The 24,102-nt window shown below is 47.5% G+C and overlaps 1 protein-coding gene across 2 annotated transcripts in view; it reads left to right on the forward strand.

Moving 5' to 3' along the window:
• The window catches only part of ZFC3H1 (zinc finger C3H1-type containing), a 95,823-nt gene that overhangs the window by 48,578 nt on the left and 23,143 nt on the right, over window positions 1–24,102 (forward strand). For both annotated transcript variants that reach the window (XM_069764600.1, XM_069764601.1), the window contains exons 14-18: window positions 3,234–3,365; window positions 6,599–7,153; window positions 16,937–17,046; window positions 23,639–23,770; window positions 23,910–24,031. In XM_069764600.1, the coding sequence (XP_069620701.1) occupies window positions 3,234–3,365; window positions 6,599–7,153; window positions 16,937–17,046; window positions 23,639–23,770; window positions 23,910–24,031 (1,051 nt within the window). The remainder of the gene's footprint in view (window positions 1–3,233; window positions 3,366–6,598; window positions 7,154–16,936; window positions 17,047–23,638; window positions 23,771–23,909; window positions 24,032–24,102) is intronic.

The following is a 24,102-nucleotide window of genomic DNA, read 5'->3' on the forward strand; positions in this document are numbered from 1 at the left end:
GGGGGTGTCCGGTTCAGATCCGACCCCCTCCCGGACTTCCACGCCGGCCTGGAGCCTTTCTGGGCATCAGGCATCTAATTTAGGCCGTGGCTTCGGCCTAGCTGAAGCCGGCGCCTTCTCTCTGTCCCCCGGCCTGCCCCCCCGGATGACGAATATGACACTCTACAGTGTCATAGAGGGGGCGGATCGAGACGAAAGGGCGCGTTTTTTTACACAGCTCTGCCTCCCTTTTTCAGCTCTCTGCCCCCTTGTCCCCCTTCCTCTTCTTCTCGGCGGCCATTTCTGCTGCAGGACAAGGATTAACCCTGCATCTCCCAGTCAGCAGGACCAGGTCAGCCAGTCTCCGGGGGGCACAGGACTGTGGCTCTTCAGTGCTGGACCTAGGGGCAAACTGGTGGGGTAAGATCACAGCTGGGTTTTTTACTCCTTTCACTGCCAGATAGCTTAACCCACAGGGACGCAGCAGACCGGCAGGTAGAACGCATGGCTCGTTCAATATTCGAGGCTGCAGGGCCATCCCTGGCTCTCGCGTTCGCTTAAGTTTGGGCTGCCTAGGCCATAAATGTAAAAGCTGGCCTCCAGGCATCCGCTCCAGAGCTTTTGGACCAAGCGATTCAAATAGCAGTTGTAGCAGATTACATGCTTCATGCAGCTCTGGATTCAGCAAGGGGTGTAGCGGGGATAGCATCAAACGCCATCACAATTCAGTGTATCCTCTGCCTGCGGGAATGGGAAGCGGACGCAGCCTCAAAAAAGCACCTCCCCTACCTCAGTGGGCGCCTTCTCGGTGAAAATCCTGAAATTTTTCGCCAGATCTGCCAAGATCTCCAACTTCATGGCCAGAGCACACGATCCGCGGTCGCTCGGAGCAGACGCTGTGGTTCAGGACTGGACCCAGTTCCAGCTTCTGTACATTTTTCCACCTCTCCCCCTGATATCCAGAGTGGTGAGGAAGATCAAGCAAGAGGGAGTTCCAACCATCCTAATCGCACGGGACTGGCCCAGACGTACATGGTATGCCGACATCGTACAACTTACAGCAGACGCCCCCTGGCGCCTCCCCGACCACCCGGACCTTCTATCACAAGGCCTGTTCTACCACCAGAACTCGGGCCCTCATTTTGACGGCGTGGCCCTTGAAACCTGGGTTCTAACCCAGGCAGGGCTCTCGCCGGACGTCATTAGGACTATGATCAGGGCACGGAAGCCAGCCTCTGCCAAGATTTATTACCGTACCTGGAAAGCTTTCTTTACCTGGTGCGAATCTCGTGGCCAGACCCCTTTCCTTTATTCCCTCCCCAAACTACTTGCTTTAATCCAATCGGGTCTGGAGGCCAGGCTGTCCCTGGGCTCGCTTAAGAGCCAGGTGTCAGCCCTCTAAGTGCTTTTTCAAAGGCGCATTGCTAACAATCAATGTAAACAAGTAAGGACATTTCTTCAGGCGGTTTCCCGATTGGTTCCCCCCTACAGATGACCACTAGAAACGTGGGACCTCAACCTGGTCCTGACAGCATTGCAGGAACCACCCTTTGAACCCCTTAAAGAGGTCCCGCTTCGCCTTCTATCCCAGAAGGTGGTTTTCCTGGTGGCAATCACCTCGCTACGCAGGGTGTCTTAACTGACAACACTCTCCTGCAGACGGCCTTTTCTGGCTTTTCACCAGGACAAGGTAGTCCTCCGTACGATCCCATCCTTCCTTCCGAAGGTTGTGTCCAACTTCCACCTCAATGAGTAAATTTCTCTGCATTCCCTTTGTCTGGACCCGGTTCATAGAGTGGAGAAGGCTCTGCATACACTTGACCTTGTCAGGGCATTGCGTATATATGTGTCTAGGACCGCGCCCTTCCAGAACTCTGATTCTCTTTTCCTTCTTCCGGAAGGCCTTACGGGCCATTGTTACTGTTGAGTTCTCATATTGTTCTTTGGGCTCGTACATAGTGGCCTTCTTATAGGCATGGTTGTGTTATTCATGTTACGTTCCTCCTAATGCTTTTGCACAAAACTGGAGAAGGCTGACGCCGTCCAGGGGTGTATACTGCAGAGGAGGAGCCACGGTTAATCTTTTTCAGATTATGCATAGTGTCGCCTCCTAGTGGACAGCAGCATAACAACACCCATGGTCCTGTGTCCCCCAATTAGAGGCTAAGAGAAAGAGATTTTACGGTGAGTACACAAAAATCTTTTTCTTGCTGCAGCTGAATGATTTTCATCTGTTAGCCAGCATAAGTACATGTGGGGGTTGCCTGGTTGCCTAGGAATCTTCACATGTACTTATGCTGGCTAACAAATGTAAATAATTCAGCTGCGGCAATAAAAACTAAATCTCTGAGCACTAAAAAATACTCGGAAGACCCCCGAGCATGCTCGAGAAATCTCGAGTAACGAGTATATTCGCTCATCACTAGTAACAAGATTTTTCTGATCAGAATGATTGATACCAAATGTATAGGTTTTTTTTTCATTATTTTTAAATTTAAGTTATAGAAAAAATTCAAAACGAGCAAAAAATAACTGGTTTGAGGTGCCATATTCAGAAACTTGTAACTTTTTTAGTTTTCCATTGATAAAGCTGTGCGAGGGATTTTCATTGTGTATCAAACTGTTGTTATTCATGCCGAAAAGGGTGGGAAAAGGGTCTGATTCAAATTAAATTTTTTTTTACTTTTTTCTTTTTGAGAATTCGTTCCATTGTAATATACTGCAGTACGAATAGATTATAGTTAATAGTTAAAATGGCACAGTTAGAGACCCCTGGCACTGCCATGACAACCCCTCAAGATCAAGGTGCTATTTAAATGCCACTGTCAGTGACTGCAACATTTAAATGGATAAACGGCTGTGATCGGTTCAAGCTTTGGTCACTGCTGTTATCCTGAGACTTCGGCTGTGTAACACGGTATCTCCCGGGTATGATGCGTTCCCCGCTGCTGAGCAGCCTCCGTACACTGGAACCTGACATTTGACATACTTAACATCACATCGGGATGAGTTTAAAGCAGCAATTGAAAGCGGATGAGCTTTGTGATTTAGGTTTAATTGATGTGGTGCCCACACGACGAGATCGCTGCACGGTTGTCTCGGTATGATTTCTGGGAGATCTGTAAACCTCTATCATAGACGGCCTGTAGTATATAGTTCACCTGTTACAATTGCTTTATGCACTCCCATTACATGCAAGCCGTTTCTTCAGCGTAATCCCTGCTCTTACGTACGTCTACTTTTCTGATTTTTAGATTGCAAAAGTACAGCACAGAGTTGAAGAAAAAAGAACCCTTTCTGTAAAATATGGAGAAGAACTTGCTCGAGCAAAAGCCTTGGCTAGTCAGGAGCTGGGGAAAAGAAAGCTGGAGCCCAGCCATATTGGAGTGAGTAGAACATGGTGAAGGTCTGTGATGGCCATGGAAGCTTTGTGGTTGTGCACATCAGATTGCATTGCTATCTTACCCATGCGATACTGGCTTCACAGCTTTCTGTTGTGGCATACTGATTTGTAAATCTGCCTTGGTATACGGCAGGCTCCAGGTCCCTGCTTTTTCTGTCCCGCCTGTTCGGCCAGGCTTTACTGTATGTCTGACTTTTTGACCAATAACCATAATAATTTATTTATATAACGCCAACATATTCCGCAGCGCTTTACAATTATAGAGGGGCTTTGTACAGACAATAGACATTACAGCATAACAATAATCACAGTTCAAAACCGATACCAAGAAGAGTGAGGGCCCTACTCGCAAGCTTACAAACTATGAGGAAAAAGGGGAGACGGTGTAAAGGCCCCTTCACATTAAGCGACGCTGCAGCGATACCGACAACGATCCGGATCGCTGCAGCATCGCTGTTTGGTCGCTGGAGAGCTGTCACACAGACAGCTCTCCAGCGACCAACGATCCCGAAGTCCCCGGGTAACCAGGGTAAACATCGGGTTACTAAGCGCAGGGCCGCGCTTAGTAACCCGATGTTTACCCTGGTTACCAGCGTAAAAGTAAAAAAAAAAAAAAACACTACATACTTACCTACCACTGTCTGTCCCCGGCGCTCAGCTTCTCTGCACTCCTCCTGTACTGGCTGTGAGCACAGCGGCCGGAAAGCAGTGTGGTGACGTCACCGCTCTGCTTTCCGGCTGACCGACGCTCACAGCCAGTACAGGAGGAGTGCAGAGCACAGCGCAGGGGACAGACAGCGGTAGTTAAGTATGTAGTGTTTTTTTTTTTTTTTACTTTTACGCTGGTAACCAGGGTAAACATCGGGTTACTAAGCGCGGCCCTGCGCTTAGTTACCCAATGTTTACCCTGGTTACCAGTGAAGACATCGCTGGATCGGTGTCACACACGCCGATCCAGCGATGTCCACGGGAGATCCAGCGACGAAATAAAGTTCTGGACTTTGTTCAGCGACCAACGATCTCCCAGCAGGGACCTGATCGTTGGTCGCTGTCACACAGAACGATTTCCTTAACGATATCGTTGCTACGTCACAAAAAGCAACGATATCGTTAACGATATCGTTATGTGTGAAGGTACCTTAAGAATCGGGTGTTCATGTAAAGCTGCATGAACCATATATCAAATATGTAACAGTACAGACACAGAGGGCTATTAAATGCATAAAGCATGTTAGAATATGATGCGAGGAACCTGGTTATGGTAAAAATTTTGAATGGGCCACACAGGGATAGTTAGGTTAATGCGTTGAGGCGGTAGGCCAGTCTGAACAAATGCGTTTTTAGGGAACGCTTAAAACTGTGGGGATTGGGGATTAATCATATTTACCTGGGTAGTGCATTCCAAAGAATTGGAGCAGCATGTGGGAGGTTCTGATTATTGAGGATGTTAAAGGGACACTGTCACCTGGATTTGGAGGGAACAATCTTCAGCCATGGAGGCGGGGTTTTGGGGTTTTTGATTCACCCTTTCCTTACCCGCTGGCTGCATGCTGGCTGCAATATTGGATTGAAGTTCATTCTCTGTCCTCCGTAGTACATGCCTGCACTAGGTGCAATTTTGCCTTGCGCAGGTGTGTACTACGGTGGACAGAGAATGAACTTCAATCCAATATTGCAGCCAGCGGGTAAGGAAAGGGTGAATCAAAAACCCCAAAACCCCGCCTCCATGCCTGAAGATTGTTCCCTCCAAATTCAGGTGACAGTGTCCCTTTAACCTCAGGTCTTAGCATAATGGAGAGCACGGGTAGGGTGGTAGACTGGGACCAGGGAGGAGAGATGTAGGGTGGTTCTGAACCATGGAGTGCTTTGTGGATGAGGGTAATAGGTTTCTACTGGATTCTGGAGTGGATGGATAACCAGTGTAATGACTGGCACAAGGTAGAGGCATCAGTATAACGATTGGTGAGGAACATGATCCTGGCTGCAGCATTCAAGCCTGATTGGAGAGGGGAGAGTTTGGCAAGAGGGAGGCCGATTAGTAGAGCGTTACAATAGTCCAGCCGAGAATGAATAACAGAAACAGTAAGAGTTTTTGCAGAGTCGAAAGTAAGAAAGGGTTGAATTCTATAAATGTTTTTGAGATTCAGGTAAGAAGAGCGAGCCAGTGATCGGATGTGGGGGGTGAATGAAAGCTTGGAATCAAGAGTGACCCCAAGGCAGGGGCATGTTGCTTGGGAGTAATGGTGGAACTACACACGGAGATGGCAATGTCAGGCAAAGGTAGGTTAGTAGAGGGAGAAAACACGAGGAGTTCAGTTTTTGCCAGGTTCAGTTTCAGATAGAGGGAGGACATGTTGGAGACAGCGGTAAGACAATCACTGGTGTTTTCTAAAAAGGCAGGTGTCATATCAGGAGAAGTGTATAATTGGGTGTCATCAGCATAGAGATGGTACTTAGAACTCAAATCTATTGATTGTTTTTCCAATGGGGGCAGTATACAAAGAGAAGAGGAGGGGGCCTAGGACTGTTCCTTGAGGAACCCCAACAGTTAAGGGAAGGTGAGAGGAGGAGGAACCAGCAAAATATACAGTGAAGGATCGGTCAGAGAGATAGGAGTAGAACCAGGAGAGAACGGTGTCCTTGAGGCCGATGGAGCGGAGCATAGTGAGGAGGAGCTGATTATCCACAGTATCAAATGCTTCAGAGAGATCCAAGAGAATTAACATGAAGTAGGGACCATTAGATAGCTGTTAGTAGGTCATTAGAGACTTTAGTGAGGGCAGTTTCAGTAGAGTGTAAAGAGCGGAAGCCAGATTGAAGAGGGTCGAGAAGAGAGTTATCTGAGAGATAGCGGGTAAGACGGGAGTGGACCAGGCGTTCGAGGAGTTTAGAGATGAAGGGAAGATTAGAGACAGGTCTATAATTAGCGGAACAGTTTTGCTTGAGGGATGGTTTTTTAAGTAATGGATGTATGATGGCATGCTTAAATGAGGAGGGAAAGATACCGTAAGAGAGAGAGAGAGGTTGAATATTTTTGTTAGGTGAGAGGTGACAGCAGGGGAAAGGGACTGGAGGAGATGTGGCAGAATGGGGTTACAGGTGCAAGTGGTTGGGTGACAAGATGCAAGGAGCCTGGTTACTTCTGTAACTGGTAATGGTCTTCTGTAACCATTATGAAAAGCTTTGTAAGTAATTTTTTTTTTCTTATCTCTTTAGGCAAGTAAAATGTTTAAATCAGACACAGGCCTGGCTAACAGCCCAAAGAAACAATCTGCAGATGCCATTGCACGGGAGAAGAAAAGACTGCAAGAACTGGAGCAGGAGTATGCCCTTAAAATCCAGAAACTGAAAGAAATGCAAGCTCAGAAAATGAAAGAGCAGCCTGTGTGCCAACTGCCTGTGGTAGAGGAGCAGGCGGAATTTGCACTGCCGCAGCCGTCATTGCATGACCTTTCTCAGGACAAAATAACATTAGACTCTGAGGAGAATGAGCCAGATGACGAGGATCTGTCGATCTCTGTTAAAGAGCGAAGGAGATCCTTCCGTGACTCGACCTCTTTTACTAAACCTAACCTGAGGCATGCAGAGCTTACTCCCTACAAGGACATATCTAGCACGCCTTCCAAGATGGCAACAGAAGGACGAGAACTTTTCTTGGGTTTAAATATTGAGGAGGTTAGAAGACTTCACTCTAGCTCCAGTAACCTAACACATCTGCTGTCCAAAGGAGACACGCTGCTGGTGTCCTCGGAAAAACTCTCCTCTGGGAAGGTGAACTTGTCTTTTTTTTTTCTTTTCATGAGTAGTCAGATTTGTTTCATGAACTTGACTTGTTTAAACCCTTTCCATTTTCCGTTTTTGTTTTTTTGCCAGTGCCATAACTTTTTTTTTTTTTTTCCGTCAATATGGCCATGTGAGTTTTTTTTTTTTTGCGGAACAAGTTGTACTTTTGAATGACATAATTGGTTTTACCCTATACTGTACAGGAAAATAGGAAAAAAATTCCAAGTGCAGTGAAATTGCAAAAAAATGTGCAATTCCACCAATTGTTTTCTGGGTTTTTGTTTTACATTTTAACCAAATGCTAAAACTGACCTGCCATTATGAGTCTCCAGGTCATTATGAGTTTGCAGATGCCAAAACATGTTTAGGTTCTTTTTTTATTTAAGTGGTGAAAAAAAAAATCCTAAGTGTTTTAAAAAAAAAAAAAAAAAAGTAATTTTCCGAGACCCATAGTCTCCATTTTTCGGGACCTGGGGATGAGTGAAGGCTTTTTTTTTTTGTTTTTGGCACACCGAGGTGTCGTTTTTATTGATACCATTTTGGTGCAGATATGATCTTTTGATCGCCTGTTATGGCATTTTAAGGCAATGTTGCGACGGCCAAAAAAAAAACGTAATTCTGGCGATTTTTGATTTTTTTTGTCTCGTTACACCCTTTACCGATTGGATTAATAATTTTTATATATTGATCGATTCTGAACTCGTTGATACCAAAGTTGTGTGTGTGTATGTATGTATATATATATATATATATATATATATATATATATATATATATATATATATATATATATATATATATTAAAACAAAATTTTTTTTTAAATATTGACCGATTGACAGCGGCATTTAACATGTTAACAGCTGCGGATGGATTGCGATTCCACCTGCGGCTGTTAGAGGCACATGTCAGATGTTGAAATCAGCTGACATGTGCGTGAAAAGATGTGGACTCAGCGCTGAAGCACCCCAGATAAAAGAGAGAGGCCCGACATGTACGGTGCATGTTGTAAAGGGGCCAGAACTTAGATATTGGTAATGTTAGGTCATTAACATCAAAGTTCTGAACAACCCCCTTTAACACCATGTTTTGTACATGTAGAGCATGCGGTACCTGGGTTTCCCATGTACTGATAAACTCTCTTAACCCTAATAAACTCCTGTACTACCTGCTTAGAAAACTTATTGTAGTGCCCAGAATCTCCGCTCTGCACCGCTCATGATTCCACTGTGTAGGTCTCAAGATGGCTGTGGTCTCGTCATTTACCCATCTTGATAATCTCCAATATCTGTGACTGTGGATGTGGCAACATGCCTGTTAGTGATGTACATGGTATAAAGAAACTAAAACAGTGGTTTTATGAATGAAGGGTATCAATCGGCTAATAAGTGATAACCCCTTCCCAATACTAACAGCCATGTGCAATATAATCAGGTAATGATTGAAAAGCCTCCTGAATAAGCAGAGGGAAACGTGCTTCTGGGTGGAGGGATGCGGTGCCGAATTAGGCTGTGGTGAATGCTCATTCATGCGTCCAGGCAATACTTTGCATTTATAATCAAATTCATTACTGGTTGAAACCTCATTTTACTTACCGGTACTATATATGAGAATGGCTGTTAGTATTGGTCAGGTTAAATAAATAGGGCAGCACACTGCAGCGCCAAAACATGCAAACTTGAAAAAACGAAATTTGAACTGCATTACTGCACTAGAAATATGAAAAATGAGAGCTTTTAGCGCACAAAAATGGCCAATTTTATGTGTACCTCGTAGCCACGTTAAGGCATCTCTCTTATACGAGGTCCTACGCTTGACCTACCTCACTGAGAATAAACGTCTCCATCTGAATGGGTACATGTGAAACCTCTTCTTGGACTCAAATTCTCTCTCTATGTGGAGGGGTATTGGACCTACTATAATTAAAACACCTGAAGCTAGGAGGCGGGGAGTGCACGATCAGAAGGCTAGAGAATACATTTCAAAAACCTGACCTGCACATCCAAACATAGACTGAGTGTGAACAGGTGCTGAACCCAGAGTTGCCAACTCGTATATAGTTAAAGAAATAGGGCAGCACACTGCAGCGCCAAAACATGCAAACTTGAAAAAACGAAATTTGAACTGCATTACTGCACTAGAAATATGAAAAATGAGAGCTTTTAGCGCACAAAAATGGCCAATTTTATGTGTACCTCGTAGCCACGTTAAGGCATCTCTCTTATACGAGGTCCTACGCTTGACCTACCTCACTGAGAATAAACGTCTCCATCTGAATGGGTACATGTGAAACCTCTTCTTGGACTCAAATTCTCTCTCTATGTGGAGGGGTATTGGACCTACTATAATTAAAACACCTGAAGCTAGGAGGCGGGGAGTGCACGATCAGAAGGCTAGAGAATACATTTCAAAAACCTGACCTGCACATCCAAACATAGACTGAGTGTGAACAGGTGCTGAACCCAGAGTTGCCAACTCGTATATAGTTAAAGAAATAGGGCAGCACACTGCAGCGCCAAAACATGCAAACTTGAAAAAACGAAATTTGAACTGCATTACTGCACTAGAAATATGAAAAATGAGAGCTTTTAGCGCACAAAAATGGCCAATTTTATGTGTACCTCGTAGCCACGTTAAGGCATCTCTCTTATACGAGGTCCTACGCTTGACCTACCTCACTGAGAATAAACGTCTCCATCTGAATGGGTACATGTGAAACCTCTTCTTGGTCAGGTGTTATCACTTATTTGCTACCCGTCATTCATAACCACCCAGTTGTAGTTTCTTGCTACCATGTATACTACCACCATTCATGTTGCCGCGTTCCCAGTCATTTAGGCAACTTTCTGACTTTAATCTGTTTTTATGATGATTCACATACAACCACTCATGTAGTGACAGTTGGCATTTGGCGATCTGAACCATGGATAGCTAAGCTCCTGCAATGCCTGCACATGGGGTAAGCGACATAGCTAATCAGGTGAACTATACTACATTTCTGATTGGAGGTATTTGCTGATATTATTACACCTACTACATATTGGAATAGGATCTTGGAGATGGGAATAGCCCTTTAAACTCTTCCAGAGTTCACTTCTTTAGTCCTGGGAGCGATCTACGCACAAGTTTTTTGTATTTATAATTTGAATTCGTCTTTATTATTGGGATTGTCCCGTTGAATAATTTGTCCTTGTTAGGAGAAGCATATTCCAAGAGTGAAAAGCTGCACACACAGCATTCTGCTACATTAAGGCTGTGTGCACACGTTGCGTTTTTTTCGCTATAAAAACGCATACATTATGCATCCCATCATTTATAATGCATTCCACAATTTTTGTGCACATGATGCGTTTTTTCTGCAAAAAAAAAAGGCATTGCGGTAAAAAACGCATCATGTTCATTAATTTCTCCTTCGCCTCATTGGGGGACACAGACCATGGGTGTATGCTGCTGCCACCAGGAGGCTGACACTAAGTAACACAAAGAAAGTTAGCTCCTCCCCTGCAGTATACACCCTCCTGCTGGCCCCCAGCTAACCAGTTCTTGCTTAGTGTCCGTAGGAGGCACACGGACGGGTCTGCTATTCAGACCCAAAGATTTTACCTTTTTACCTTTTTTCCTTTTTACCTTTTTACCTTTTACAACGGACGAAGGGGGCGACGGATTCTTTCATGGTCCGATCTCCCCCGAACCAACAACAGGCGAGCACGGGAGTTTCACCTCTCCGTATCCTCTCCTGCGACGTGGGAAGCCACTGCCTGAGCTGATTTTAGGGGCGACGGGCCTCTTCATGGGCACCGATCTCCCCCCTCCCTTATCAGACGAGCACTGGAGTTTCACCTTCAGTATCCTCCTCTGCAGCCAGGCCTATTGCCGGACATTCAGCCCTGTCCACCAGGTTTTACCCTCGGCTGTACAGAGGCACCTTCCAACGTGGCGTCCGAGCAGCCCCCACTGCATCACCACTGAAAAAGCGGATGATGGAAGGAGGCAGACGGTTCCTCTCCACCCCTCTTCTGCAGGTATGGTGGATGGAGGCTCCCCAACCCTACACCGTCCTATCTTCCTGGGCACAGCTCCTACCTGTACGGGGTAAGTGCACGTTAATAATTGACTTTTTTGGCGGTCATAGGTGGGCTCCATAGCGGCAGGGTCCCCACAGAGCTTCGCGGTCCCTTTCCCTTCAGTCCGCGGGTGCGCGCCGGCCAACTCTATAAATTTAGTCCCCGGCTTCGGCCCTGTTTAGGCCGCATTCCGGGAAGCCCCGCCCCCCGCCGGCTTTACTCTAGCGGCTCCGCCCCCCTATTCTGGCGCTTCTCAGGCAGGACGAGATCTCGGCGGCCATCTTCTCCCTGACCTCAGGAAGGGGCTGCGGAGTTTCCGGCCCCTAGTTCTTCTGGAAGGGGCTGCTGCCGGCGGTTTTCAGCGCTGAGGTCAGCGCTATTCCAGACGGGGGACTCAGAATCCCGGTAAGGTGAATCGCTCCCCTCCCCCGCAAATCCGCACGTCCGGCAGCATAAAGGCACTAACATCACGGTTTTTAAATACTTGGGACCCGCATTCTCTGGGGCTCAGGTCCCCTGGTCTTTAAGTCTCATGCCCAGTAGCCGCTGGGCTTGTCTCATGCCCAGTAGTCACTGGGCTTATAGGTGCATCCCCAGTCTTTTTCCATGGTTTTTCTCATAAACCCTTCACCAGATTCCCTGGTCTTAAGAGTTCCCTAGTGTAAAAGGGGCACATTACCAGCAGAGCCGGTCACCTTTCTCATAGTGCTTAATCAATTGAGCTCAGGAGCCTTCGCTGCGCCTATCCCGGCTCCTCCCAGAGTACCTAGTTCCCCTCCTGGGATTCCATCTCTGGCATTATCCTTTTAAAAGATGCCCCGGTTTTGTCCAGCATTCCTGGTCTTAAAGGAGCATGACCAGCATTCCCGGTCTTAAAGGCACACGACCACACATGACAAGTATGCCCTGGCCTTAAGGGCACGTGACCAGCATGCCCTGGTCTTAAAGGTACGTGACTAGTATGCCCTGGCCTTCAAAACACGTTACCAGTATTTCCTGGTCTTAATGTCTCATGACCAGTATGCCCTGGTCTTAAAGGCACGTGACCAGTACTCTTCGGTCTTAAACGCTAGGGACCAGTATGCCCTGGTCTTAATCTCCCATGACCAGTACGCTCATGACCAGTATGCTCTGGTCTTAAAGGCACATGACCAGTATGCCCTGGTCTTAAGGCGTTTGTCCAGCATGCCGTGGTTTTTAAAGGTGACCAGTACACGGGGACTTCTACTCTCCTGCTTTTAAAGGTACTCGACCAGTATGCCCTGGTCTTAGAGACACGTGACCATTATACCCTGGACTTAAAGGCACATGTCCAGTATGCTCTGGTCTTATAAACACATGACCAGTATGCCCTGGTCTTAAAGGCACATGACCAGTATGCCCTGGTCTTAAAGGCACATGTCCAGTATGCCCTGGTCTTATACGCAAATGACCAGTAGGCCCTGGTTTTAAGGGCTCATGACCAGTATGTCTTGGACTTAAAGGTGCATGTCAAGTACGTCCTGTTTCTTAAAGGCACATGACCAGCAGGCCTTGGTTCTTGATGGCACATGACGCACATGAACAGTATGTCCTCCTCTTAAAGGCACAGGACCAGTATTCCCTGGTCTTAAAGGCGCATGACCAGTATTGACTGGCCCTAAGAGCACATCAGCAATCCTAAACTGGTCTCCCTAACTGAACTCTGGAGCACTCAACATGCTCCCTCTTCTACATTAGGAGTCGCCGGCTAGCAGGGGCCGCAAGTATCCTTGAATAACGTACAGGTTCTACAAAACGGAAGTTTTCTTTTCCTGATCTCTCCCCCATGTTTGGTTGAGAACAATGCGAAATATGGATCGGATATTGCCTTGATTTGCCAGAGCCTCTGAGAAAGAGGGACTCTCTCTCTCTCTCTCTTTATATCATCAACAGTGGGACGGGCGATGCACTGGACAGAAGCCTCTAAGCTGGATGCCATACCGGGTCGGATTTTTATGGTAACGGGTCCTTTAAGGGGCTCCGATTTCCGCCCACACTTTCAACAGACGAGCATATGGATTGTCGCCTCCGTGTATCCTCTTCTGCATTTAGGCTATTGCCAGACATCGGCCCTGTCCACTCGGGGACTTCTACTCTGAGGAGGTACGGAGGCACACATTTTTGGCGTCCAAGCACCCCTCCCTTTGTATCATCGCTATTTAGCGCATGATGCAAGAAAGCGGACAATTCCTCTCCACGCCCCTGTTAAGAGGATGGTGGATTGAGGGTTCCTTTTTTTCTACTCTGCACGTCGATGGCTAGAGACCTGCTGGTCGCAGTCCTGTATTCTGTCTCTTGGCAGACTATCCGGGTTGTATTTCTTGTGGTATACCTACTGGTATTCCTGCCCGATGTATCATTTTTTTTTTTTTGTTTTTTTTAAATTACCACAGACGGTCGGATAGCAAACCTAGCTCGTTCCGTCTTGTGGTTTCGGGTTCAGCGCTTTTCCCTTCCTTAGCCACCACATGGGTGGCTTGACCATGGTCTCCTGGTCAGAGACCTTAGCTACTTTGTTTCAACAGTATAGCTGGCCAATCTAATTTTCTGAGCGGGAGACTAGCAGGGATCGTATCTCCTCTACAGACCCAACCAGCAGTGGAAGCATTGTCCAGGATAGTCTAGATCTAGGGATCTTGGTTCCAAAAATGGAGGGAATGTAAAGTGTCACCATTCCTGGACTTCAAACTTCTAACAACCTTTGTCAAGGTCCTCCCCTTTTTCCGATGGAGTTTCTCCGCTCAGCCATTACTTCATCAGAAAGAGGTGGACTTTTCTGGCATCCTTAGTCATTCGGGAGTCTTACCCTCACATGCCTATTTCTCCCCGCTACAACAATCTCTTCAAGGTCAGCTGATGGGGGAAACATGGGTTCTATCCCCAGTGAAAGTAAATTTCTTCCTTTCCATTTGCGAACAGCATTTTCTAGTCACGACCTTGTCCTCCGGCCTGGCTACCACACCAGTGTGGTCGCAAGGGTCATGTCGGTTGTCGTGTACTTCTTGCATCATAGAAGCATGGTCGTCCTGCTCTTTTTGGTCGACTTTGTAGCTGCTCTTCTAGGACTACGCTGAGTCGTCTATATCTCTTGCAATACCCTTTCTCTGGGCTAGCAGCTAAACTTAGACAAGTTTCTTTTCCTCTTTCCCAGTTCAGCAGATCCTTTTTTCAGGATGATCCTGCCCCGCAGGATGGTTTTTTCTCTCTCGAGTCAAGCTCGTGGTTCTTCAACAGAGAGCTTGCGCACTTCATATCTCATTCCCTCGGTTCATTCAATTCGCTAGGAGGGTTCTGAGGAAAAGGACGACAATGGAAGCAGTTTCCTTTGCTGCGCCCTTTTTTTCTGCAGATCTATCAGGCTTTCAAAGAGTATTCTCTGAGCTCCTTCCTCTCCCAGAGCCTTCTCCTGGTCCAATGGTCATTGGGGAATTCCAAGGCCAGTCTTCTTCCGATCTTTTCCCTGGAGTTCTGAACGGTACGTCTAATCCTGCAGCAGGCCCACTGACTTTAGGCGGGTCTTCGGTTTACCCACAGTCAAGCGCCATGGCCCAGGCACCTCTCTCTTTCTGACGAGCCGAGATCTTTCATTCAGGGATCTCACCAGTACATATCCCTGGAGTAGTGCTCTGGGCAGCACACATGTTCAGCCGTCAGGGTTCCTCTAGTGAGTGGGAACTTCATTCGGAAGTCTTCCATCGGATCTGCCTTCACTAGACTTCTCCAGATGTAGGTCAGATGGCGTCCAAGCTGAACGCCTATGTGCTCCGGTTCATGGTTTAGCCTTGACTTTCAAGACCATCGCAGTGCATGCTCCACTCTTCCATGGGACCAATTTCTATAACTCCTCTTCTACTTCTTCTGAGATCTTTTCGGAAGCAGGAAGGGCTCCAGGGATCCCGGGAGAACCGCACTGACCATGTCAGGGTTCTTCTCGCTTCCTGTTCTTCTAGTTTTCCGTCTTATAGCGACAAATCTGTGAAGATGAACTTTCTTGCAGGGAGCCTTTACCTGTAGTTCTTCCCTACCGCGTACCGTTAGATCCGTGGGACCCTAATGATCCTCGGCTTTTTACAGTGGACTCCTTTTTTGGACCCGGACAGCCTTCACTATCAGGGAAGGTCTCTTCCCTTCTTTCTTTGCGTTCTTGTACTCCTGATGAGTCTTCGGAAATCGACGTTCTGTTCTTTGTCTTTTTTCCTTATTACCTCAAGGCAGGGTTGCCCTCAGGACATCCCCTTCCCTCATTGCCAAGGTGGTATTGTATTCCCACTGTTGCAGGGGAATCGTTCTCTCCTCTCTTTCGGCTCCGATCCACACACCTCGGAAGGGATCCTCTATAACCTGGAAGGAGTGAGTGCTTCGAGTGGGTACGTATCGAGAATGGCGTCCTGCCAAGGGTTGGACGCTTTACTTGGCTTTCTCGATGGTAAGTAGGCTTCCTGACAGTCGCAGGAAGGGTCTAGCCGTTTCTTCGGCCAGGTTAGCCTGGTGGATTGTTTTCTCCATCCAGGAGTCCTTCCGAGCTAGATGTCAGCCTATCTCCCTGTCTGAGGGCTCTAGGTTCCAGACTTCGGCAAGCACGACCGCAAGCTTGTGAACTCCTCCAGTCCGCATACATTCTTGAAGCACTTTTATTCACATACTTCCACAGATGTGAGTCGGGGCAGGCGGACCTTGCAGGCCACGGTGGCGCACTTGTAAGTAGCGGTTACACGGCCTGATCTGATGATGTCCCCACCCAGGGACTGCTTTGGGACGTCCCATGGTCTGTGTCCCCCAATGAGGCGAAGGAGAAATAGGGATTTTTGTGTACTCACCGTAAAATCCTTTTCTCCGAGCCATTCATTGGGGGACACAGCTCCCGCCCTTAGCTTATGCTTTGTTTTTATCTTTTGATATTTTTATACTCTCTTATATAATGTGACATGCTATACGTTTATATGTTGCTATTGATCTCCTACTGCTTTTGCACCGAACTGGTTAGCTGGGGGCCAGCAGGAGGGTGTATACTGCAGGGGAGGAGCTAACTTTCTTTGTGTTACTTTGTCAGCCTCCTGGTGGCAGCAGCATACACCCATGGTCTGTGTCCCCCAATGAATGGCTCGGAGAAAAGGATTTTACGGTGAGTACACAAAAATCCCTATTTTGCGCATTTTTCGCCTTTTCCTCGCCATTTAATGCATTGGAAAGCTTCGGGAAAAAACGCGTGAAAAACGCAAAATAAACGCATACAGATTTCTTGCAGAAAATGTCCGGTTTTGCTCAGGAAATTTCTGTAAGAAATCCTGGACGTGTGCACATAGCCTAAGACTAGTGCCTATTGCTTCTGAGCAGAGCAGTGACGCCTTTCTTCAGTGTCTCCTTGGACCTTGATCTAAGATATACTTACAGACCTGCAGAAGATCCTTCCATTATGTGTGTTGTATGCAGATCACTAATGGCAGCGATCAGTGTCTTTCTTTCTACCATCATTTTAATTACAGGTAGTAAAATTATTATAAGAAAATGTGGTGGGGGGGGGTAGCAGATTTACCCCAGTTAAATTGCATGTCTCTGTACCCCCCAATTTTATGTACTCTTTCCACATGATCATGGAAATAATCACATAATATTTTTTTCATTATATTCCTAAATGAATAATTTGTGTTAACTTGGTTTTAAGTTTTAAATATATTTTTTGTTTTTCAGGAAATTCCTGGGGATGTAGATTTGTTAACCATTCAAACAAAACAAACTGATGCAAAACCATTTCCCTTTGGCCCATATCATAGTCCACTTTTGGTTTTCAAATCTTATAGGTAAGAAAAATATATACTAGAGATGGGAGAATGGATTTTCAGGTCTTCGGTCCCAACAGCCAGGCATAATTCGTGATCGCTGGAAGGCCTGCAAATCCTCTTACCTCCTGTCATCCGCAGCCTCTCTTGATCCTTTGTTGATTAGCTGTAAGGTGCAGCCGTAACCCTTTCCTTATAAACAGAATTATGTGCCCGATGATACAAATGATACCTGTGACAGTGTTTTTTGTAGGAAGATCTCCTAGATGGGAAATTATTTATGCACCATAGTAAAAGTGGCCATACACCTCAACTGTCACCTTCTCTCCCTTTACCCCAATGTTTTCTAACCACTTTTTTTCCTTCGCCACATTGGGGGACACAGAACCATGGGTGTTATGCTGCTGCCGCTAGGAGGCTGACACTAAGTTGAGACAAAAAAAAAGTTAGCTCCTCTCCTGCAGTATACACCCTCATGCTTACTTCCAGAGACCCAGTTCAAGCTTAGTGTCTGTAGGAGGCACACAGGGTCTGCTATTCAGACCAGAATTTCTTTTATTTATTTTTGAATTTTTACGTTTTAATTTTTACCCTGATGAAGGGGCGACGGAACCTTTCAAGGCTCCGATCTCCCCGAACCAACAACAGGCAAGCACGGAGAGTGACCCTCTCCGTATCCTCTCCTGCGACGTGGGATGCCATTGCCTGGGCTGTTTTTTTAAGGGCGACGGGCCCCTTCAAGGGAACCGATCTCCCCACTTCCCTTAACAGACGAGCACATGGAGTGTCACCTCCACGTATCCTCCTCTGCAGCCAGGCCTATTGCCGAACATTTGCCCTGCCCACCAGGTCATACCCTTGGATGTTCAGAGGCACCCTCCATCGTGGCGTCCGTGCAGCCCCTACTGCATCACCACTGAAAAAAGCGGATGATGGAAGGAGGCGGACGGTTCCTCTCCACCCCTCTTGTAAGGGGATGGTGGATGGAGGCTCCCCCAACCCTGCACAGTCCTAACTACCCCAGGCACAGCTCTAACCTGCTGCACAGCTGCTCTGCAATCCCCTTCCATACGGGGTAAGTGCCACCTGGGAAGGGTCGTTTTTTGGCGGTTATAGGAGGGCTCCTTAGTGGCAGGGACATCACAGGGCTCCGCTGCGTCTTTCACGGCGGTCCGTGGGTGCGCGCCGGCCAAAGCCATAAATTTAGTCCCCAGCTTCGGCCTAGTGCGGCCCCGCCCACAGCTCGCATCACTCTTGCGTCTCCGCCCCCAGACCTGGCACTTCTTGCTCCTTGTGAGACTATCTCCCAGCTCTCGGCAGCCATCTTCCCCCCAGCAAAGCATACTCCCGCCGCCTTCTGTACGTGTTCAGCGCCACCTCTTCAGCTACAGGAGGGAAACATTGCGGGACACAGGACCTGGGTAAGGAGACTGCACTAGGTACTTCCCTGCAGCCTTTCTCCCCATCGCTTCCATATCAGTTTTTTTTTTTTTTTACTTATATTGGGGTACATCATGTCGCAGTCAAAAGCTAAAAAGACTGCAAAAGTACATACCACCTTTTTCACTCCGTGTACCACCTGCCAGGCTCGTCTCCCTCGGCCTCAAAGCTCCCCTCTCTGCTCAGCCTGTGTTACCCAATGTGCTCAGGAGCCCTCCGCCACTACCGACCCCAGTGTATCTAGGCCCCCGGAGTGGGCCACGTCACTGTCGCAATCCATGGCTTCGTTGGCCAATGCGATTGAATCCCTTCAAGACCCCTCTGGGGAGCGGGGCAGTCTACCTGTGTTAAGAGTCCCCTCCCTTACAGGGCAATTATTGGCCAGCAGGGGCCGCTCTCACCTGAAGGAGGTACGGACATCCAAAAAACGTATCCGTGCTACCTCTCCTGAGCATTCACACCATTCAGCCTCTGGTAGCTCCACTTCTCGCTCACCCTCTCCAAGGGTTCGCAGCGATCATGACTCTGAGTATGAGTCTGAGGCATCCTTGGACCCGGATTCTCCGGAGTTTCAATCGACGGTGGATTTCCTCATTGAAGCAGTCAGTCATGCGCTAAAGGTTGACGACGACCCTAGTTCGGCTCCGGATCATGCGGTGTCTTTTAAAAGAACCAAGCGATCCCATAGGGTGTTCGCCTCTCATCCTGACTTTACAGACATAGTCTGGCGACACAGGGAGCGACCGGATAAGCGCTTTACCGGAAAAAAGTTCTTGGAAACAAAGTATCCCTTTTCTGCAGATATTGTCAAAGATTGGACGGAACCTCTATTAGTGGATCCTCCGGTATTGCGTTTGGCTACCAAAACGCTTTTATCCTTACCTGATGGGGCTTCGATTAAAAACCCCACAGACCATCAAATAGACTCCCTTGCTCGCTCGGTTTACGAAGCTTCAGGTTCCTCTCCCTCTCTTTCGCTGCGGCATGGGTCACAAAAGCAATTGTTTTCTGGGCAGATGCCCTTGCAAAATCCATTCAGGACCAGGCTCTTCCATCTGAGGCTGTGGATCTCGCCAAACAAATTGCCATGGCCGGGGACTATGTGATGTATGCGTCTTTAGATGCAGTGAACTGTGCTGCACTTGGATCTAAAGCTGCTAAACAAATTTGTCAAAGTCCGGCACTTCAGGATGGACTCCCTCCGGTCGGTCATTTCTTCAATGGAAAGGAGAGAGTTTCTGGCATCAATCGACATCAGGGATGCTTATCTCCATATCCCAATCTTCCCGCCTCACCAAAGGTTCCTGCGTTTTGCCATCCAGGAGGACCATTTCCAATTCACGGCCTTACCCTTCGGCCTTGCCACCACGCCCAGGGTTTTCACGAAGGTCATGGCGGCAGTCATGGCCATTCTTCACTCGTGTTGCCATACTTGGACGACCTCCTGATCAAGGGACCGTCCTATCATGCTTGCGACACATGCGTCCACATTACCTTGGATACTCTTTCACGCCTCGGCTGGCTGATAAACTTGGACAAGTCCTCCATACCAGCCCAACGGATCTCCTTCCTAGGCATGATCCTGGACACGTCCCAGGGGCTGGTCCTGCTCCCTCGGTCCAAGGCCCAAGCTCTCCAGCAGGGAACCCAGACACTTTGTCGTCCCGTCCCTCATTCCATCTGGTTTGCCATGAGGATCCTGGGGAAAATGGTGGCAGCAATGGAAGCAGTCCCTTTCCCCCAACTTAATCTCCGCCCCTTGCAACAGGCGCTGCTAGACAATTGGGACAGGAGTCTCTTATTCCTCGATCGGCCATGTGCTTTGTCCCCACAGATCAGGCAAGCGCTCAAATGGTGGCCTTTGGATTCGTCACTCAACCAGGGAAGGTCTTTCCTCCCATTTCACTGGCTGGTGGTGACTACCGACGCCAGTCTCCTCGGTTGGGGAGCAGGATTTCGCCACCACACTACCCAAGGGCTCTGGACGATTCGGGAGTCGAGACTTCCGATAAACATCTTAGAGATTTGAGCGATCAGATTTGCCCTGAGACGTTTCCACTTCTTCCTCGCGGGTCACCCAATTCGATTTCAATCAGACAACGTCACAGTGGTGGCGTACATAAACCATCAGGGGGATACCCGCAGCAGGGCGGCAATGCGGGAGGTGTCCCACATTCTCCATTGGTCTGAGAACAACCGCTCGATAATTTCTGCAGTTCACATCCCAGGTATTGAGAACTGGGCGGCGAATTTTCTCAGCCGTCAGGGTCTCGCCTCGGGAGAGTGGGAACTCCATCCGGAGGTCTTCCAGCAGATTTGCCTCCGCGGGGGTCTCCGGACGTGGATCTGATGGCATCCAGACTGAACGCAAAGGTTCCCAATTTCATAGCACGATCTCGGGATCCTCAGGCCATCGGGGTAGACACACTCGTATCCCATGGCATCTTTTCCATCTCCCGTACGTGTTTCCTCCGCTTCCCTTAATACCGACGGTTATCCGGAAGATCAAGATGGAGGGGGTTCCTCTGATCCTAGTCGCCCCAGATTGGCCACGTGGCGTGTGGTACGCGGAGCTAGTACAACTAGTCTCCGAAGTTCTCTGGCGGCTACTAAATTGTCCAGATCTGCTTCGCCAAGGGCCGATCTACCACCAGAGCTCAGGGGCCCTACGTTTAACGGCTTGGCTGTTAAAACCTGGATGCTAACTCAAGTTGGTTTCTCCCAGGAAGTTGTTTCCACTATGGTTAGCGCTCGCAAGACGTCATCCGCTCGCATCTATCACCGCACTTGGAAAGCCTTCTTCTCATGGTGCAGACACCGCGGATGTTCTCTCGTCTTTTCAGTTCCCTCCATTCTGGACTTTCTCCAGTCCGGCTTGGATTCCGGTCTGGCGCTCCGCTCCCTCAAGGGTCAGATTTTGACATTATCCATGTTGTTCCAACGTAAGATTGCTTCTAACTTGCAAGTCAGAACTTTCATTCAGGGGGTCTCCCACATAGTACCCCCCTATAGGATGCCGTTAGAGACCTGGAATCTCAATTTGGTCCTGAGTGTTCTTCAGGAGTCCCCTTTTGAACCTTTGCAAGATGTTTTGCGAACTGTTCTCTCCTGGAAAGTTGCCTTCCTTGTGGCAGTAACCTCTATCAGACGAGTCCCAGAGTTGGCTGCCCTGTCCTGCCGGGTTCCCTTCCTTACCTTCCACCAGGACAAAGTGGTCCTTCGCCCATCTACGTCCTTTTCTACCCAAGGTGGTTTCATCCTTCCACCTTAATGAAGATATCGCTCTTCCCTCCTTCTGTCAAAAGCGAAGACATCGGGTCGAAAATGCCCTTCACACTTTGGACGTAGTAGGGGCTCTCAGGAGGTATATTTCTAGAACTGCTCCTTTCCGTAAGTCGGACTCCCTCTTTGTGCTCCCTGAGGGTCACCGAAAGGGTTTAGCCGCTTCAAAAGCCACGATGGCCAGATGGATCCGGTCAGCTATTCAAGAATCTTACTGGGTCAGGGGCAGACCTATCCCGGCCGGGATTAGGGCACACTCAACTCGGTAGGTGGGTGCTTCCTGGGCCATTTGGCATCAGGCGTCGGCAGAACAGGTTTGCAGGGCCGCAATGTGGTCCAGCCTGCATACTTTCTCGAAGCGCCACAATGTCCATACTCAATCATCTGCTGCAGCCCTTGGCAGACGTATTCTGCAACCGGCTGTAGCGCATTTGTAGTCAGTTGGTATACGGAGTTATTCGGTTATGTTGTTTCCCACCCAGGGACGTCCCATGGTTCTGTGTCCCCCAATGTGGCGAAGGAGAAATAGGGATTTTTGTGTGCTCACCGTTAAATACTTTTCTCCGAGCCAATCATAGGGGGACACAGCTCCCACTCTGTTAGCCTTATGGCTCGTTTCTTTTTGGCTCTTTGCTTACTCTGACATGTTGTACTCTAATATTATGTTATATGTTTTTAATGATCTCCTACTGCTTTTACACTGAACTGGGTCTCTGGAAGCCAGCAGGAGGGTGTATACTGCAGGGGAGGAGCTAACTTTTTTTGTCTCAACTTAGTGTCAGCCTCCTAGTGGCAGCAGCATAACACCCATGGTTCTGTGTCCCCCAATGAGTGGCTCGGAGAAAAGGATTTTACGAATGAGTAAACAAAAATCTCTATTTCATTGTGCTTATGGGGGACCTTGGGACTTTTTACCCCCTCACCACCACCCACCTATTTTTTTTTATTTTTTTTTTCCCATTTTTTTTAGTCATGTTTCTCATTTTTGTGAACAAAGTATTTTTTTTTGGGTGTATGTTTTAACATTTTTACTGTAAGAAGTTGATCTGTCAGCTAAAATCTTGCAAAATTTTTCAAATATTTCAGGCATACATAAAATTCTTTCAAGAGGGGGACTGGAGTACCTTTGCACAAGATTTCACAACAACACAAAACACCATAAAATGGCTAAAAAGTGTGAAAATGCAATAAAAAATGCCCCCCTCCTTGTGTCTGTAGTATTCATACAAATCATATCTCCTGCTTTGCACTAATGAGCGGCAAACACCACGAAACACGCCTGCAAATGGAGTTTTTGCTTGGCTTCTTAGCCCGGAGTCATGTGGCAATGCTCGTTCCAGGGTCGATGCTGACTTTTAGGATTGCTACATCCAGTAACTGGCATTTGATTTCTTATCCTCTTCATTTCTGAAGTTGTGCCTTTCATGGAGTGATGCATGGCCTAAAAGTCTCCTTATGTCAACTTGGCACTCTACTACCTAGGCCCCTCGCGTTCTTTGCTTCTGTAAAGACTGCAGTTCTAAAGGCCGTTACACCACACTTAAACACAAGGTGGCACCCTTTCACTAAACTTTGAGCATCATAGTGTCAGGTATAGGATTTTACTGAAATCCCTCCCGTTCGTAGAATAAATGACTTTTCTGAAACTAGTATTTAGAACGGTTTCTGCTTTGCAACCAGATACAATTGCATTGTTATAATGGGCTATTAGTGATCTACTTGCACATAATTCATCCTTTGATGTTGCTTATGACTTCTAGATAAAGTATACAGCAGCAACTGGTAGTCTAGTGGTGGGAGCCAAAAGATTCCTAGTCCCTCACTTGTATGCCATATTTTTTTTATTCTTTTCCCTGAAATGTCCTTATTTGCTTTCTTCCATGTCTTCTAGGTTTAGTACATATTTCCGAACAAAAGAGAAACTGCCGCTGAGCTCTGTTTCTTACAGTAACATGATCGAGCCCAAAACGTTCTTCTGTCGATTTGATCTTACCGGCACATGTAATGATGATGAGTGCCAGTGGTAAGTAGTGAACCTTTACAGGTGATTGTCACCGTGAGGGCTTATAACTCCTGGTTACAACACGTATTGACAGCTTTCCAGTAGCGCTGGAGCCACAGTGCGGTAAACCATTAACCCCTTGTGTGTTTTTGGGTTCTAGGCAGCATATGCGTGACTGTACGCTAAGCAGGAAGCAACTATTTCAGGATATTTTGTCTTACAATTTGGACCTCATTGGATGTTCCAAGAAAAGCACAGATGATGAAATTATAGCCGCAGCAGGTATATCTGTTATGTGCTTTTAACATTAATTCTTACCTTTTAGCCGATTTCTTCCTAATAAAGTGATCTTA

This window comes from Ranitomeya imitator, chromosome 4 (assembly GCF_032444005.1).
Source record: "Ranitomeya imitator isolate aRanImi1 chromosome 4, aRanImi1.pri, whole genome shotgun sequence".
Taxonomy (NCBI): Eukaryota; Metazoa; Chordata; class Amphibia; order Anura; family Dendrobatidae; genus Ranitomeya; species Ranitomeya imitator.